Source organism: Mastomys coucha, unplaced genomic scaffold (assembly GCF_008632895.1).
Source record: "Mastomys coucha isolate ucsf_1 unplaced genomic scaffold, UCSF_Mcou_1 pScaffold21, whole genome shotgun sequence".
NCBI lineage: Eukaryota > Metazoa > Chordata > Mammalia > Rodentia > Muridae > Mastomys > Mastomys coucha.
Window position 1 is genome coordinate 155,981,579 of NW_022196904.1, and position 18,677 is coordinate 156,000,255.

General features: G+C 42.6%; 1 protein-coding gene across 1 annotated transcript in view; it reads right to left on the reverse strand.

Moving 5' to 3' along the window:
- Nucleotides 1-289: 289 nt before the first annotated feature.
- Pgm5 (phosphoglucomutase 5) overlaps nt 290-18,677 on the reverse strand; it is a 180,802-nt gene continuing 162,414 nt past the window's right edge. The window contains exon 11 of the mRNA XM_031389981.1: nt 290-2,029. Coding sequence (XP_031245841.1) covers nt 1,940-2,029 — 90 coding nt within the window. The 3' untranslated portion in view covers nt 290-1,939. The remainder of the gene's footprint in view (nt 2,030-18,677) is intronic.

Consider the following 18,677-nt stretch of genomic DNA (forward strand, 5'->3'; position numbering starts at 1 on the left):
GAGAAATTTACATGTAAATAAAGAAAATATCTAATAAAAATGCAAAATAAAAAATAAGAAGGAAAAAAATGAGTGATAAGCAAATAGATGACTATAAATTGGGGATATATACATTTAAAAAAAGGAAACAGGATGTTTAAGTAGAATAGCTTAAACTTAAAAGCTAGAGATGGTTTAAATTGAGGAATTTGAAAAAAAAATATTTGCTTGCCCAGCTGGAGCTGATGTGCCAAAAGATCCGTCAGATCACACTGACAACTTGTCTACAGTGAATGAATGGACAGACGTGTTATCAGGGACCTTTACTCCAGAGATAATGAGAATGAAAGCCATAAGGCAAAACTTTTCCATGCGTGACATACTTTTTATAACTTAAAAAAAAAAAAATCTCAGCTAAAAGTCACCTTCTTCTTATTCTGAGGTAAACCCTGTTACGGTGAATGTCTAGATCCCATTTTAGTTTTTGTTGAGTCCCAAAACTGATTTTGAACAATTCCATTCTCTGCCCCCGTCCTATTTTCAGAATTCGTTTGCCAAGTCATCAGAACAACAGTCGTGCCAGTGTTCTAAGAAGCTGATTTATCAGTACAGGTGGCTACTTCTGGAATTGCAAAGCCACAAGAGGCACAAAGGAGCTGAGGCCCACAATCTACTATGGAGGTTAAAATAAGGAAATTCTATTTCATCGACTCCTAAATGTCCTAGCAAGTATTTTTTTGACAGAAGCACAGAGAGAAAAATGGAAACAAACACCTTACTGGAAATGTTTCCTTACTGCACTGACCTTGATGACAGCAATCATGCCTTGCTCAACAGTAAAGGGCCACTAGGTCACCTCCTCAAACGGTGTGATAAGCAAACCTGCAGTTCCCAAGGGAGACAAACATAAGCAAACACATCCCGTGCCTGGCTGAGGACTCTGCCCTAGTCCACGTGCCTGCTGGAGCTGCCAGGTCCCTTTCCCTCCCAGGCAAAGAAAGCCAGTTGTGACAATCCACCTCTCTGTCTCACTGGGCCCACAACTAGCCCATTCAATACTCCAGCCCCTTCTGCTCTCCTTTATCCGGCCACTGTGAGCAAGATCAGAACACGTGCTGGTATTCTTCCTGGGAGGATTTGTATAAACTCATATACTGGCCTCTGTGACATAATCAAGAAAGCTTCCCCCTCATTTTTAGTCCTTTCTAGAAAACCCTTCCCAACCTGTACCTGTACTGGAAATGGCTACATTCAGAGGAATGCAGCCAGCTTGGTAGCTAAATGAATACTACATGTAAAATAAAAGAAAGGAAACTTTATATGTCTTGTTGGAGGTGTGTCATTGTGAATCACAGAAAACCCTAGAAGAGTAAAAGAGGCGGTGCAGAGATGTTGGCAGGCTGGGAAGCATGGCCATTGGATGGCAGGTGGGAGGGGGGTGTCTCCTAGAAGTTAGAAACCTTTCACCATGGTAGATCTGAATAAGGATGCAAGTGATTCTTCCTCTATGTTGGTGAGGTCTTCTGCCTGCCCAAAGCCCTTAGAACTTAGGGGTCAGTCTAATTTTCTCTCTCTCTCTCTCTCTCTCTCTCTCTCTCTCTCTCTCTCTCTCGGTCCCCTTTCTCTCAGAATCTTTTCTCACAAGACACCAGAAATATACAGGGGCTGTGATTAATAGTTCCCCAGGTTACCTATCTTTCTCAAAAAGAGAAGTACTTAGTGTGATGAAGTCTAGGTATTAAACAGTAGTGAAGTTCTGGCAGACAACTAAAGACCCTGCTGCATTTGGAAGACTGGACAAATCAAAACAAAAGGGGTACTTCCCCCCCATCCCCACCCTCCTTTTACTCCCCACCCCAACAGCAAAATAGCTTTTGTTTTTCCAAAGTCCTAAGAGGCACAAACAGGAAGCAAGAAGGCATGGTGAAGCATCTCTCGGGAGTGCTCTGCTGCCCTGTGCTCAGGTGATGACGGTGGGTCCTCTCCGGCCAGTTCTCTCGTGAATCTGGGATATTTTCAGCGCGATGGCTATGAGAGGGCTCAGCACTGCCTGGAAAAGAAAGAAGGATGATAATCAACTTGAAATCAGCTAGCTACCATACAGGCTTTGGATGGATCTCTATCTTAGAGGTGTGGATTCAGACTGCATTTTACAGCTTGTAGGCAGCTATTGGAATGGGTGGGACACAGAAGCAGGTCAGAAAAGCTGCTCGATGAGGTCTTACTCAGGCCCAGAGAAATTAACTCATGATAGGGATGTGCATAATCATACTGCTAAACAAGACTGTGAATTCAGGAAGTCTAGAAGCCTCCATTCTTCCTCTGATACATTCCTTCCTTCCAAGTTACAACCCTACCAAACCCTTTGCCACATTCAGTGTGAGGGTAAAGCTCATCCTTTGTCCTCCCACCATCCTGAGAACATTTGGGGAAGATGGCAGCACCCTGCTAATGCTGTAGAATGGGTGGACCTATCCTGTCTTATACCATCCTGGCTACTGAGCTCTTCAGTATTCCCAGAGGTATGGGGGTTACATGGAGAGCTTTGGAACACAGTTCAGCAAAGGACCAAGCATCACTCCTTGGCCTTCCATTGCTTCTCTGGTTTCTGAAGAGCAGAGCGCCTACCCCAGACAAACCCATAAGACATAAAGCAGCGGGAAGCTGGTCTGTCTGCATTCTTCAATCCTGTTACTCCCACAAACCAGAAACTGTTCACACAGACCTTTAGCACTTTACCTTAAGAATGACCTCACCTGAGGACACTCTCATGTATATTTTTACTAATTTTATGTGTACCGTGCACTCCTGTTTATCAAACAATATGGTGTCTCAATGTGGATTGCTTGTGTAAACTTACATGTAAGTATAAAGTGAGTCCATTTAGAGACAAAACTCTAAACAAAGGTATTGATAGAGGAGGGCAGTAGTGGAGTCAAGAAATAAGTAAAGATTCCATAATTCTTGAAAATGAAGCCTGTGCTGAGAGAGAGGCATTAAAAACTGATGGGTGTTCAGGTTTGCAGTCTGACAAAAGAATATGCATAGGGCACAAGATAGCACAAGTAGTCTCAATGTACTCAGAGAATCCTAAGAGACGAAAGCCAGTCTGATGTGAGGAGACCTAAATGCTAGGGTGGGGCCCAGTGATTTAATTCACTGTGCAGTGGGGGCCATTACCATGCTTGGAGCCAAAGGTTATCTATCATAATCAGAGCAGTGGGCATATTAATCTGGGGGCATGGATTTCATATAATTAAATCTGTACAACCTCCAGAATGAACAGCCACAAGTAATTTCACTTCATTCAAATCATTGAATTGAAATTATTTCAATATAATTACTAAAGTAAACAGTAAGATGGGAGTATACATATAGAGAGGTTTACTATAAAAAATGAAATTCAGTGATCTAGAGACAATAGAGAATGATGATTTGTTGAATTAGATGAACATGAGATGTTGTGAAATATTGGTGAGAAATCAAAAAAAAATTAAAAGGATTCTTCAGCTGGCTTACTTCACAATTACTTACTTCACAATTAGGTTCCTGATGGGAGATGTTTTTGTGGACTATGTATTCATATGCTGATTTCTGTACCCAGAGATCCTGGTTGCAGACTTTGGTACCACTCAGTTTTTTGTAAAACATTGTTTTCCATCACCTCCTGATTGGTTAAATAAAGACCTGAATAGCCTACAGCTGGGTAGGGAGGCTAAGGTGGAGCTTCTGTGGCTAGAGAATAAGGGAGGGTCTCAGGCAGGCTGACTGAATGAAGACAAAGGCGCCAGATCAAGCCTAAGATGGCAGGTAATGGGTCATGTGGCTGGGAAGGAGATCAGGCCAGCACAGTTGGGTTAGAATAGCTCAGAACCTGCCCAGCTTAGAGCCCAAAGCTTTCAATAAATATACCGGTCTCTGTGTCACTATTTCAGAGCAAGGGTAGGTATAGAAAAAGCCTATTGGTACTAACCAAATAGGAATAAAAGCTGGATATTAGGAAGGATGAAACAGACTCACAATTTTAAACAGTGTACTCATATTCAAAGAAAAATGTCCTGGCCCAAACCTAAATGACTGGAAATGGGCACATAAATCACATGTGTGATGTGAAAAACACAGTAAGCAGAACATGTATGCATCAGGACATGTATGCACCAGGACACATATGCATCAGGACATGTATACACCAGAACAAGTATGCACCAGAACATGTATGCACCAGGACATGTATGTACCAGGACATGTATGCACCAGGACATGTATGCACCAGAATATGTATGCACCAGGACATGTATGCACCAGGACATGTATGCACTTAGTGACTTCTCTGAAGTCTTTTGGTACTAGAGAGCTGAATTTGTCTTATACTCTGATTAATGACAGCAGATGGTGAGGCCATCGATGGCAATCAGGCCATCTCCCAGAAGCAGATCATGGCCACCCCTTTACCCCTATGTTAACTGGGCAGCCCTCACTCAAAGTCCTTAGAATCATGTTTCCGGTTTCTCTTCTCTCTTTTCTATTCATTTGGGAATACATGCATAAATAATGAAATATCTTGGGGTGGAACCCACATCTGAAGACAAAATCTATTTTTGTTTCTCACACATGCTTTTTGCAACATATAACCTGAGGAAATTTTATACAATATTCTCGAGATTAATTCAGTGAGAAGTTGAGATAAGCCAGTTTGAATCAGTCAGTTTGTAGAGGAGTTTGAGCCAGAACAGCTGAACTGAACCAACTAGCCGGCATTAAAAAAGAACCAGAAAAGATGAGCTTATTGAGAAGTAAGCTTCCAATACGACTATTAGGTCCAGTGAATGAAAGATGCTTTTAGCTTTCTGCCCCTTCCTTGCAAATGGAGGGCCTACCTCCAGGGAGCGCCTTAACCCAGAGACTCTGGTGAGAGCCACCATTTTCTCTCTGGTGAGTTTCTAAGATGGGAGCAGCCAGCCCGGAGGCACAGGCCCCAGGAGTCTCAGAGGACTTGCAGGGTGGCAGGGACAGGACAAGCTCTAGTCAGAGACACTAAGAACATCTAACACCAAAAAACAAGAGATGGCGAAAGGCAAACACAAGAATCCTACCAACAGAAACCAAGACTACTTGGCTTCATCAGAACCTAGTACTCCCAAGTCCTGGATATCCCAAAACACAGGAAAAGCAAGAATTGGATCTAAAATCATATCTAACAATGCTGATAGAGGAACTTAAGAAGGACATGAATAACTCCCTTAAAGAAATACGGGAGAATACAGGTAAAGAGGTACAAGCCCTTAAAGAGGAAACAAAAAAATCCCATAAAGAATTACAGGAGATCACAAGTAAACAAGTAGAAGCACTTAAAGAGAAAACTCAAAAATCCCTTAAGGAATTGCAGGAAAACACAAACAAACAGGTGAAGGAATTGAGTAAAACCATCCAGGACCTAAAAATGGAAATCGAAACAATAAAGAAATCACAAAAAGAGACAACTCTGGAATTAGAAATCTTAGGAAAGACGTCAGGAAACATAGATGCAAGCATCACTAACAGAATACAAACCAAATCGACTGGACCAGAAAAGAAATTCTTCCCGCCACATAATAGTCAAAGCACCAAATGCACAAAACAAAGAAAGAATACTATATAATATTCTCAATAAATCTTCATTTTTCACTGGGACCATAGCACATGAGTCCAAGTGTAGAAATTTTCACCTGCAGCACATCGGGCTCAAACAGTTTCGAAATTGGGAACACTTTAGGCCTTGGAATTTGGGGGTCAGTGTGCTACACCTATACCACACTCACTGTTCTTGTGGCTAGAGCACTCTTCACCAAGTTTCCCTTCCTTTCCAACCTGCTGCCATTGAACCCTAACCCCACAGTAGCTCCTCACCCATATCCTCCTCCTGGGCTTTCCTCTAGCCTGGTTTCCTAGCATCATGGTTCATAGGTGATAATCAGCTTCTCTCAACCTTGATACCCCAAACTTCTTTCTGGAAGTGATCTCCTGATGGACAAGCCTCACATGGCTTCTCACTCCGGGTGCCTGATGTGCTGATAACCCTCAGCCTCTCCCCCTACTTCATGTCATATATCTATCTTTATTCTAATGTACCTAAAATCAATCAAAGGGGACAAGGAAAAAATGCCTATAGATAAATCAGAATTCAGAGCTCAACACGGAGAGAGTCAAACAACAAAACAGGCCCCCATAAAAATTCTTCTGAGGGGAAAATCCCCCTCCAGATTAAAGAAGAGGGAATACTCCCAGGGAGATTCACCAAGGCCAAGCCAAGCCACCCACAAAAGCCACAAGGTAGGCGCCATCTGCCTCCATCTCTACCCTCCTCCTCAACTTTTGCTCTTGATCTGGGTCTTTAGCCAAGAGATGGCGTTTATATTACAAACCTAACAAAAATATGAGAATCATGAAGATGACTGTCCTATGTACTTAAATGTGAATTCCATTTGGCCCCACGTGAGGTGGCCCCATGAGGTGGGGAGGAAGTGAATAGGCTGGCCAGCTCTGTGGGTTCAGCTAGTGGCTGGAGGACAAGGGGCTTCTGACCTTTCAATGTCCTGCTGTGTAAATCCAAACTAGCCTGCACAAGCCATCTTAAGCCTCATAGAATCAGTCCCCTGCTTGGGTCTTCCTCCTCTTCTCTTCTCTGCCTGTACCCACCTCACTTAGCATTGTACCAAGCACACTAAAAAGGGATGGGAAATTGCCAACTGGTTTAGATCCCTGTGCGCCCTCCCAAAGAGTTCCACTATGTCCCTGTGTATCTATTCACTGGGTATTTCCATGGCACACCTCAATTTCTTTTCTTTGTGCAGAATATGCTGGCTAGTTTCATGGAAGATGACTCCCTACCTCCCACAACATTTTTTTTTTCGGATAAGAAATAGATCTAAAAGACTGAAGCCAGAAGTTTAAAAGAGAAAAGAAGACTGTAATCTGCAGAGTTAGTGTGAGTCTTCTCTTTCTCTCACCTGCCAGGCTGCGGAAGATGTGATTCAGGTTACTCCGTCACTTACAGCATCCGAGTTCCTGCGCTGACATGCTTCAGCTTGGTGCTCTACCTGTAAACGTCCCTTAAAAATGAAGCCAAAGCACCCATGGAAGTTATTCAGCTGAAGTTATTCAGCAGCCTGGACCCAAGGATCAGCCAAGAATCACGCAAGGATACTGTTACGGGTCCTGGTTAGAGACATAGTGTGTTTGTGTTCTATGAATCCTGGAGTGTGTGGCTCCAACAAGCTTCCCAAATGATTCTGATACATACACAGGTCTGAGGCCCTCTTTTGAAGCATTGTATTCTTTATCCTAGAACAGGCAGAACAGGATAATGGCTGAATGGACTCTGATTCAAACTTGCCTGGATCACCTGGCTCTACCCTTCATGAGCTGGGTGGTGTGGGCAAGTGAGTCACGTATTAGGTATCAATTTTTCTTTCATGGAATAGTGGCACAGAGGTGTAAGGCAATGAGAGCTAGGGAGTAGGAAACAGGACTGTCCCAGGCATACAGGGCAGATATATAAGTGATTGCTATCATTAAAAACCCAGAAAGGAGTTGGAACATGCAAGCTGGTAGTCAATCAGAGGCTTGATACACTCTATGGTCTTTTATTGTAAACTCAACACATACTGTCCCACATGTCAAAGAAATGCCTCTAGAGTGCATTCCAGTTCAAAACAGCAACTTTCTCTTGTTGTGTCTTACTGCCCTTTTGGCTCTGGTGAGTTGTCAGCCTGTCATTTGGATTTCTGACCCTAGGGATTGCCAAGAGGACCATGCCCTGCATTCACCATGGCTCCTCCTGAGAAGTTGGCCTTTGCCATGATATGATGGGTGTGCCAGTAGTGTGGAGTGCACACATGCTGTGCTCTTCCTGAATGCGACCTCACAGTAAACACACTTGAAAGTTTTGGGCCAGAAATACCCTCCCTGGATAGGATTTAGGGCTACAAAACTCAAGCCATGGTTTAGACATTGTTTGAGCTTGCCCCTGAGGTGTCATGTATTAATAGTTTATCCTTGGTTAAACTTTGGGAGATATTGGGCCTTTAAATGTTGGGAGACCATGGGTCTTTAAAGACGAGTGTTAAGTCCTTAAGCCAGATGGTGGTATGCCCTCAAAGAGACTATGGGAACACAGCCTCACTGGCTTCCTATGTAGAGGTAGGATCCCTTAATTTGATATTGATACTATCTTCTCTGAGGCCCTCACCAGAGGCAGAACAAATTGGGCTGCCAGATCTTGGGCTTTTAGCCTTCCAGACTGAGCCATATGGACCTCATTTTCATAAGCAGCATACTAAGATTTTGGAGTTTGTATTTTCCATAGCATTCAGCTCGTCTTGACTGATGACAACACTATTCACTACTATGTAACAGAAAATGTCATTTCAAAAGCAATTTCCAAGCAGGAGTTATGAAGAATGGGGCAATGTGTTGGAGACTCTGCTGTTGAAGTCCTTTCTTTTAGGCCTGGATCCATCTTTGTTATACTGGATACTCTGAAGGTCACTGCTATAGGTCAGGGCTAAATATTTCCCAATGATCAATATTTTAAAAGTTTTGGTCTTCCAAAACAACAGCCTACAGAATAGGAAAAGATTTTCACCAACTCCACATTTGACAGAGGGCTAATTTCCAATATATATAAAGAACTCAAGAAAGTAGACATCAACAAAGTAATCCAATTTAAAAAATGGGGGACAGATCTCAACCAAGGAATCTCAAATGGCCAAGAAGCTCTTGAAGAAATGTTCAACATCCTTAACCATTAGGGAAATGCAAATCCAAATGACTCTGAGATTCTATCTCAGGAAAGTCAGAATGGCAAGCCCTTAGTGGTTGTGTTAAGAAGTCTGGCCTATACTTAAAGCATAAACATGAGAATTTCAGCTCCATCCACTTAAGTAACTCACCACCCGTATTCCCATCAGACACTACCCACTACCATCATAGAGCTGGGTATGATGGGAAAACTCTACCAGAGCCCTGTTTAAATACCTGGCTTGTGGGATCCATGGACACATAGAATATATCACTGCAATGTGCTGTTAAGTTGTGAGGAAGCTTGTTAAGTAACATCAGCTGATAATGACAGCCAAGGTCACAATACTTTGGTAGGTCAGGAAAGAGTTAATGGCTGGCTAACAGGTACAGGAGACTCTATGGTAAGTACACTGACTGCCTGTCTCAGTGGGGTCTGGCTTTACTTCCACCTCTAGCTCAAACAAGTCAGGGCATTTAATCTCTTGCACCTTACTTTTCAAATTGGAATCTAATAATAGCTCTATGGCACAGAGTCAGGATCGCGGAACAAGATGATATATGACAGTGCCTGTCACCTAGTAAACATTCAATTAATGGTAGATATTCATACCTTAATAATATTATTATCCAATGCTCCGAGGCAGTTTTGAGTCATGATCCTCTTACAAGCATCAGGTAGCTCTCAGATACAGGATGCTTGCTGCTTCTTTTCTCTGTGGACCAGCCATTAATACTCAGATCTGAAAGCCATACCCTGTCTGCCTTTAAGCTGACACATGGCCACAATTATGAGCTGTTCTTTCAGATTCATGCTAATGAGCATGGATGAAGGGATCCTTTTCTCAACTCATCACATGGCAAGGGGCCTCTTGGTCAACACATCCACAGCTGACAACAGCGTTCAAAAGCAAGCCTGCACAGTGGTTACCGGGGAGGCAAACCTATACAGACTGTTTCTCTGCAACATCCTACTCTGTAGTCCGGGGCTCCATTCATGATGTGCCCAGGAGGTATCACCCAAGTACATGTGTAAATGCACGGTAGGAACGCCACACATGCAGTATCTTCTCCCTCTTGCCTAAGCAGATCTGGACACCAGAAAATATCTCCTAACTGGGTTTAACTCACCAGCAATACAAATTGAAGTATGGGCTTTGATTTTGGATTCTGAGGTTTCAATTCATCATGAACAGTTTTTGGTAGTGGATACCGAGTACCCACTATGAATCCAACACCATTCGGAATCCATGTGCCAAACTGATCTTAAAACTGGACTTTGAAGGGATGGTATTACATTGCTTTCTAGTTGGGAAAACTGAGGTCCAGAGGCAGTCTGTGTTAAGATGCTGGAAGTCACAGGGCTTCTTAGTGCTCTGATCTGAGCCTCAAAGTCGGGCAGCTACCAGCGCAGGTGACCCCTCATCCACACATAGGAAAGTTTTCCTTTTCTGAACTCTTTGTTGTTGTTTTGGTTTTGGGTTTTTGTGGGGGGGGGTATGCAGTGAACTTTATTGATACTATTCACAAGAATAAGGCTCCCTAAGCCCCTCCCTAATTCTGGGGGGTCTGGGATGAAAACTGTGAGGGAGATGCTCAGTGTTGGCAGCTGAGCAACTGAAGGCCTCTCTCTTGCTCTTGTGTCTTCTGTCCCTGCTGGGGTGGGTGGTCCAGGGCTTCTTACTCTTTGGAGGCCGTGGAGGTCAGGAAGTCTACCACCCTTTTTGCTGTAGCTGTATTCATTGTCATACCAGGAAATGTTATTTACAAAGTTGTTACTGAGAGTAACTTTGATGCCAGCCCCAGCATCGAAGGTAGAAGGGTCACAGGAGGCATTCTGCTCTTCGTCACAGCCTAGAATGCCCTGTAGTGGGTCCTTGCATGCCTTCTTCACCACTTTCTTGATGTCATAATATTTAATAGCCTTCTCCAGGTGGCATGGCAGATTCAGGATGGATATATTGGGAGTAGGAACATGGAAGGCCATGCCAGTAAGCTTCCTTTTCAGCTCTTCCCATGGCCTTGGCAGCATCAGGGGATACAGAGACAATGTTCTGGGCAGCCTCATGGCCATCCCACCACAGCTTTCCAGAGGAACCATCCAGTCTTCTAGGTGGTAGCGATGGCGTGGACTGTGGTCATGGGTCTTTCCACAATGCCAAAGTTGTCATGGATAACCTTGGCAGGGGACAGGGGGCTACTAAGCAGTTGGTGATGCAGGAAACATTGCTGACAATCCTGACTGAATTGTCATACTTCTTATGGTTCACACCCATTACAAATAGGAGAGAGACATCAGCAGAAGGAGCAGAGATGGCGACTCTCTCAGCCCTACTCTTCAAGTGTGCCTGGCCTTCTCTATAGTGGTGAAAATACCAGTAGGCTCCATACCATCCTCAGCGCCAGCATCACCCCATTTGATGTTAGTGGGATCTTGCTCCTGGAAGATGGTGATAGACTCCCCATGGATGAAACAGCTTCCCATTTTCAGCCTTAACCGAAGTGCTGTTGAACTTGCCATGGCTAGAGTCCTACTGGAACATGTAGACCATGTAGTTGAGGTCACTGGAGGAGCCATTGATGGCAATGATGTCCATTTTGTCAGATGTGCAAACAGCTCTGGTAACTGTTTGCCCACTATGGCCAACTCCAGTTCCGGGGAAAATCTAACATTTTGTTAGAGCTTCTGAGGGCACTACACACATGCGTATGGACATATGTGGAAACAAAATACCCATACATGTAAACCAAAAGTTAAAGCAAAGAAACTGTAAGCTTTTATAACCACACAGATGTTTATTAAATTTAATTGGCTTGAATTCTGAGTAAAATTGATGTCTGTGCTTCTGAGGATAAGCCGAGTTGTATGCAAGCCTGTCGGCAGGCTGTTGTTAGCTGTACAGCCACGTTGCTTGTGTCTGAGATGTCCCAGTAGCACAGTTCTGTGTGATCAAAGGCTTCTTCCGGTTCCTTTCAGGAGAATGTTGACTACAAATGAGTGCTGCGTTTTATCAAATGTGTCCTGGGCTCACTCCACCTCGCTTTCTAACTTAATCGCCTTTGTGATAGTGACAACCCTTTCATTCTCTACCTGTGGTTAATTTTTACATGTGTCTCCGCGTCACAAAAAGAATTTTATGTTTATGTCTCTTGGTGAGGTATCTATATATGCCCATTAAGTTGGGTGTGTTTAACTGATCTGCATTAGCCCTAATAGAATGTTTGTTTGGTCCAATAATTACTGAAGCAGAGTTAGGAATATTTTAGGATCAGTAAGAATTTCTTTAGTTTTTCCAGTCCTTGGGCTTAGAGATTTACATTTATATTCCCTGGGAAAAATTAAGCCTGGTTTTTATTTTGAAGTGTACCTCTTTATCTTTAGCAATAAGTTTGACCTTAAAGTCTACCTTATCTGAAATGATTGGTGCTGCTGTCCTGGTTATTAGTTATGTGAGTGTACACATACACACACACACACACACACACACACACACACACACACACACACCTCCCTCCCCCAAAACACACATACTTACTTCTCAGTTTGAAAACAGTCAAATTCTTATTTTTTTTTTATTTTGGACATGGCTTTTATAGTTCATCCTTTAAAAATCTCTTTTGTAGAGAAAATGTGTATTGTCTTAACATGGGCGCAGTCATGTCAAGGACCTCAATGCTCAGGCCCATGGAAATGAGAAAGGTTTCTGCAGTAAGACTCCAAGGGACAGCAGAGCCTTCATCTGTGTGCATAGAAGCTATCCTGCTCGGGGATAACTACAGCCTGAGACTACTCCCCACAAAGACCTCCTACCCAGATTAGCTAAACCTGCCTCTTTGCTCAGCTGTGTATCATAAACCTACCCCCTTGTTCATCTGTCTACAATAAGTCTGCCTTCTTGATTCATATGTATAAAATAAACATGCGGGGGTTTGGGGTGCTACTGCAGTTGGTCCTGCCATCACGGTGAGCACAGAGCAGCCAATCCCAGCTTTTCCATCTGTCTGTCTGTTTTGTCTTCCGTCAGGTTTCCAAGACCAAACCATGCAGGTCACTGCACTCTTCACTTTTATTTCTTGTTACACTTTATTCCAAAGTCCGTCTGTGATAATGTCCCTATCTTGGGGGGGTAGATGAACACTATCTTGGGGGGCTCATCAATGTGTAGGTCAGCTGATGTACTACTTTTCTGTGTCAGTTGCTAGAAGAATTCTTCCATGTGTGTTCCTTTTACAAGGAGCCTTTCGTTACATTTGGGAATTCTAGAATATAAATGGTTTTACTTCAGTCCTTTGATTTTCAGTGTTACTGGGAAAAATTAGTTGTCAGTCAGATAGTTACTTGTTTGTCTTTCATTTTCTGTGATTTCAGTCTGGTTTATCTAGACATGAACTAATTATTAATTGTATCTCCTGTTTTGCCATCCAGTCCCAATGGACAGATAACCTTTCTGGGTTTTGCCTGCACCCCAGTGTTTTCTCCTCTCCTTTTGGGACCAATTGATCTTATTACAACTGTTTAAGTAACTTTTCTATCTCACACTCTCTCTTCTGTTCTCCCCCTGCCCCCCATTAATTCTCCAGCTGTGTTGTATCTAGTTTCTTCAGACATATTTTCTCATAAAATCTCTTTCGTTGTTTTATTTTTAGTTATTTTTATTTTAAAACCTTTCTTTTTTATTCTAAAGATCTGTTCTAAAGATTTTAATTTATGGCTGTGCAAGTTTTGTCTATGTTTTTCTGTGTGTGTACCACATGTGCTCCTGGTGCCTGAGGAGCCCAAATGAGGGTGTTAGATCCCTTGGAACTGGGATTACAGATACTTATGAGCCACTTTGTGTTTGCAGAGAACTGGATCTGAGTCCTCTGCAAGAGCAGCAAGTACTCTTAACTGCTGGGCCAGCTCCCTCACTCTAGCACCTTGATTTAAAATACAATAACCTCTAGTTATTTGCCAGTGGCTTTCTATCTTGTGTTTGAACTCTATGAGTACAGTGAAAATAATTGCTTTATAGTCTTGTAGGAAAAACTCTCAAACCTGTAGGTCTCGTTTGTTTGTATATGAGGTCTGTTGATTCTAGTTCATGACGGTCTCTTCTGGAGACTTGCAAACTTTTGCTGGTTGCTGTCCATCTTGTTTGAAGAAGATGTTATAGACATGCCAGGAGACAGAGTTGCTATGCCTTCCTTCATTTCCCTCCTGGGGATTCAGTGGGTCTTGAATTTGTGACCCTTTGCTCCCTACCTTTATTATGGCTCCCTTTGTGTTACAACCTGGAACAGAGGCTGCCGTGAGGATCTCCTGCTTTGGTGGGAACGTAAATCTCCCTATTTTTCCTTTGGCCACATTGAGCTGCCACATATCTGCTTCACTGAAGCCTCTCTGGCTAATCCTTTTCATAGCAGAGCTGAATTGTAATGGAGCAAGCTGTCCTGTCCTATGATGGCGCCTGCCATTGCCTGTCATCTATACCCTGTGTGGTTCTTTAGCATTTCTCTTGGATAGGCAAATTTTCTAGACAGAAAGGGTCATTTCCTAAACTCCATCTCCTTGTTTCTGTTCCTGCCTTGTAGGACTAGTGGAGACGGATGCATCTAAAAGAATGGTTTGATGCATGTCTTTCAGGTTTTTTGTTTGTTTGTTTGTTTGTTTTGTTGGTTCTTTTGTTTTGGTTTGGTTTTTTGCTGTCTTATTTTCAGAGAGTTTGAATTACCCAGACTATTGCTACCAGAAGCTAGAACCCTTTCATACGAGGTTTGCTCTGTTCTCTAATTACATTACTGCCATGAAAATCCAAATATTTAGATTCTTTGAAAACCAGAAAATCTAGCAACCTCAATGCCATATATTAATATAACTAGGGAGAGACCAGTGTGCCCCAAATTCTCATCCCACTTTACTGTCTTAAACTCACCCCCATGTTAGTGGGTATCTGAGCTTGCTACCATGAACAAGCACAAATGGATCAGAAGCACTAAAATGACACCAGCATGTGTGACCAGTGAGAAAGCAGGGATTATACCTGGATAATTACATACCCAAAGAGCTAGGACACTCTGATGTTTTTCTCTTTTTCCAACACAGATTCTCAGCCACTAGGGTAGGCTGACAGGTTATACATGGAGCCCAGGAACTTGTAGTGGGGGGGAGGGGGGAACTGAGATCCTGCTCTCCACTGCACTGTTCCAATGGTGTAAACTCAGCATGGATTACTCTGAACTGACTGTGACTCAGGCATAGAACTGTCATCTACAACTGTCCCCATGCACCGCAGTCCTCCCCAGGGTACACTGAAGAGAAAACGCACTGTAAGACAGTCTTTGAGTCTTCTCTAAGGGATAAATAATATTTCTATTTATCCTTTGAGAATTTTGTAAATGAGAAAAAAAATCTAACTTTCCTGTCAAACATTCTATTTCTGTAGCTGGATAATTAAAAAGTTATAGGGTGATATAAATGTTCTTTGTAAGTCAAAACATCACAATATCAAGGTTTTAAACATCTGGGGATGGTAATATTAGGACATAGGTATTCAGTCCAGATGGACCATAGAATATAAAGGAAAAATAGGTCAAAATAAGGGGTGATTAGACTACAAAGTGATGTTTGGATATCACTAGATAGGACAATCGTTTCCTCTGGAATATATATATATTAACTTATTATCGACACTCAAACTAGAAGACAAAGACAACCAAAACAGAGAACCGTCTGTTTTATTTTACTAAATATTTATAAACAAAAGGAAGAAAGAGACAAACTACTGTGTGAGAGATGAGCTTAATAGAGATGCTCAGGCTTATTAGCAGGGCGAGTTTCCACTGAGTGGAACCCTGAGATTATCAGCTCTTTTCTCCTCCCTGAACCGCTGAGGCCTAGGCAAGGACCTCCATTATCTCCATGTTGGAAGCCCAGCACCACCATGTCCTTTCAAGCCAGCCCTTGGTGAGGCCACCCTGGGCTGGCAACACTGCTTGTCTCGGGGAGAGTTCACAGGCTCTCTGTACAGCTGTTTTCCCAGAGCCTGTTTTACACAGCTGATGTACCCATCTGTACCATCTAGAGGATGCTGCTTTCTAAGAGGGCTAGTCTGCTGCACAAGATCTGGAGACAAACAGGGGTCAGAATTAGGCTTCTCTTCCTGCTAGTCTGGAATGGTACCATGAGACGATGAGATCTAGGAAGATGGGTAGGTTTTCAGTAATTCTGTGCCAGACTGGAGGGTACTCTGGGTACTCCAGGGTGTTTTCAGAGGTGGAGGAGCATCTCTGTATTTTTTTGTACATGCAGCACAGCACTGTAGCACCAAAGGATGGCAAGGAACCCCACAGCCAAGGAGTCTTCCCTGCAGTGCAAAGCCATCAGTGGGGTTCACGGAGGGCCACTATACATTTTATCTGTACTTAAGTCACAAGAACATGGCTCTTCTCACGTTCTGTGCCTTTAAGACTCAGCTGTCATACAAATCCTAAGTGTTTTAAATAATTGCCCTTCTCCTAGTAGTGCGAGTTGTGCTAGACTGTCTACCAACAAATTTAGCAAGACTTCCGTGTCTTGGAAAAAGATCAAATTAGAAGTTTCTTCACTTCATCCAGGGCTTATTTTGAATCTCGCAGCTTAGCTAAGATAGCATGCAAAGAAAACAAGCTCACTTGTGGATTGACACCGAGGTAAGGTTTCTATGGAGACACAAAGTGGAAACTGGTCTTCTTGTTTCCCTTTTCGTGGGTTGACCTGGAAAGCAGGAATAAATCTTCAAAGGGTTTCGGAAATAATTTTTTGGGGGGTTGTTTTCTGTGCTCTTGGTAATTTTCCCGCTGTGGAAAGGAACAGCAGGGGCTACAGAACCCTTGGAAGTACACGGATGTTTGGGTTGGCATTTGAGGATTTATCTGGAAGGAAAGCCAATACTGCTAAGCAGAGGCAGAAATAAGGATCTCAAAGGTCATCTACTGAAGGCTTCTCTGACGTTTAAGTACACGTGAGTCACCTGCAAGCTTATGACAGTGCAGATCTGTTCAGTAGATCTGAGAGGAGGCCTGAGTCTGCAATTCTAAGTAGCACCTATTCCCGCAGACCAAGAATCCTTGGGGTAGTGACGTTTCCAAGTAGTTTGATAAACAATAAATATACCTGTTTTGTAATCCCTTATCATTTTTACTTGTTAAGAGTGAGTTTTCAATAACTGCAAATCTGGAACCCTGTTAATATGAATTGGACAATATTAACACAAGTAGAAGTGAACAGCTTGAGTCACCTATACAAACACCCACAGACTGAAGGACAGCAGGATATGTCCAGCTGCAGGATCTCAGGACTACATCATCAAAGTGTCTTAGCATTGTGGGAAAACCACACTGGCCACCCTGACTGTATGTAGTTCCCAAGGATGTGCCCAAAATCAAAGGATGGAAAGCAAGGACAGAGTGATTGCTTGTGGGGGATACTGAGTTTGGAAGTGAGTCTGGGAGTTACCATTTAGGGCATCTGTCCCTCATGATCCTCCAAGGGAAATTTGTTCACACTAGTATAGCTTGGGCAGCTGCTAAAGTGCCCATCCATGTTTTAGCAGTTTGACACAGATAGCAACTAGTCTTTGCTTTCTTCAACCTATTTAATCCTTTTCTTCTGGCATAGGTAAAATATTTTTCCTTTCAAAATCATATTGAAGCAACTTCTTAAAGAGAAGGAAGAGAGGAAGAGAGGGAGGAGGAGGAGGAGGAGGAGAAGGAAAAGGAGAAAGAGGAGGAAACTTTCCAATAGGAAACAAAATACCTGAAAAAAATTAGACTTCAAAAACCAACATATTTTAAAACATTTCCATGTGTGGTTATAATCAAAAGCTAAGGAGTTTAATCTCATTAGGTCAATTTTGCAGATTTTTATAAAAATCTTGAAATTTATTCAGATTCACAAACACACATAAATACTAGGGTAATTTTGTTTTTTTAAAATATTTCACTTATTTTTATTTTGTGTGTATTGTTATTTGCCTAAACATATGTCTGTGTAGCACATACATGCAGTACCCACAGAGACCAGAAGAGTGTTATTGGATCCCCTGTGTCTAGAGTCACAGACAACCATGAATTGTCATGTAGATGCTTAGAATTGAATCTAGGTCACCCGGAAGAGCAGCCAGTACTCTTAACCATGGATTTAACTTCCCAGCCCTGTAATTTTACCTTTTTTAAAATAAAATCTTTAGACAAGGACATTTGGATCCATGCATCACTGATGTAACCAGAACCTGTGCAGCTGTCACGTTCAGAAGCTGCAAGGCAGAGGCTCGCATGATGCAGTCCTTGGTCCGACCCTGACCTCCACTCAGTTTGGATATAGCCTATGACCTAAAAATGATTTTATGCTATTAACTGATTTTTTAAAAAATTATTCAAAGACATTTTGACATGATAAAATTTGAAATTCAAGTTTTGATACCCATGAACATGATTCTCATGGGCTCTCCCAGCCTCACTGTTTTGCTCGTATATACCTGGGTTTGCTTTGGTAGTAGTCAGGAAGCTGCACACAGATCATGTGAATGGTGTCCTAGGTTGAATTGTGCCCACCTCCCCCAACATCCTACATTGAAGTTCCAACTGCTAGTGCCACCTTACTTGGAGACAGAAATCATCAAGCTAAACCAAGGCCACTAATTCCATTTGACATGTGCTATTATTTGAATTTCACATGTCTACCAAATGCCTATTTGTTAAAACCTTAGTCTCAGTCTATGGCACTAATAGGAACTAGAGTCTATAGTTAAAAGAAAGTTCGAATGTCAAGCACTTACCGCTAAAGGGACTATTTCGACAGTAGCTTCTCCTGTTCTTTTTGCTTTGTGACCATCATGAGGGAAGCAGCTATGCTCGGCCACGCATTTCCCATACTGATATGCTGCCGCGAAGCAGCTATGCTC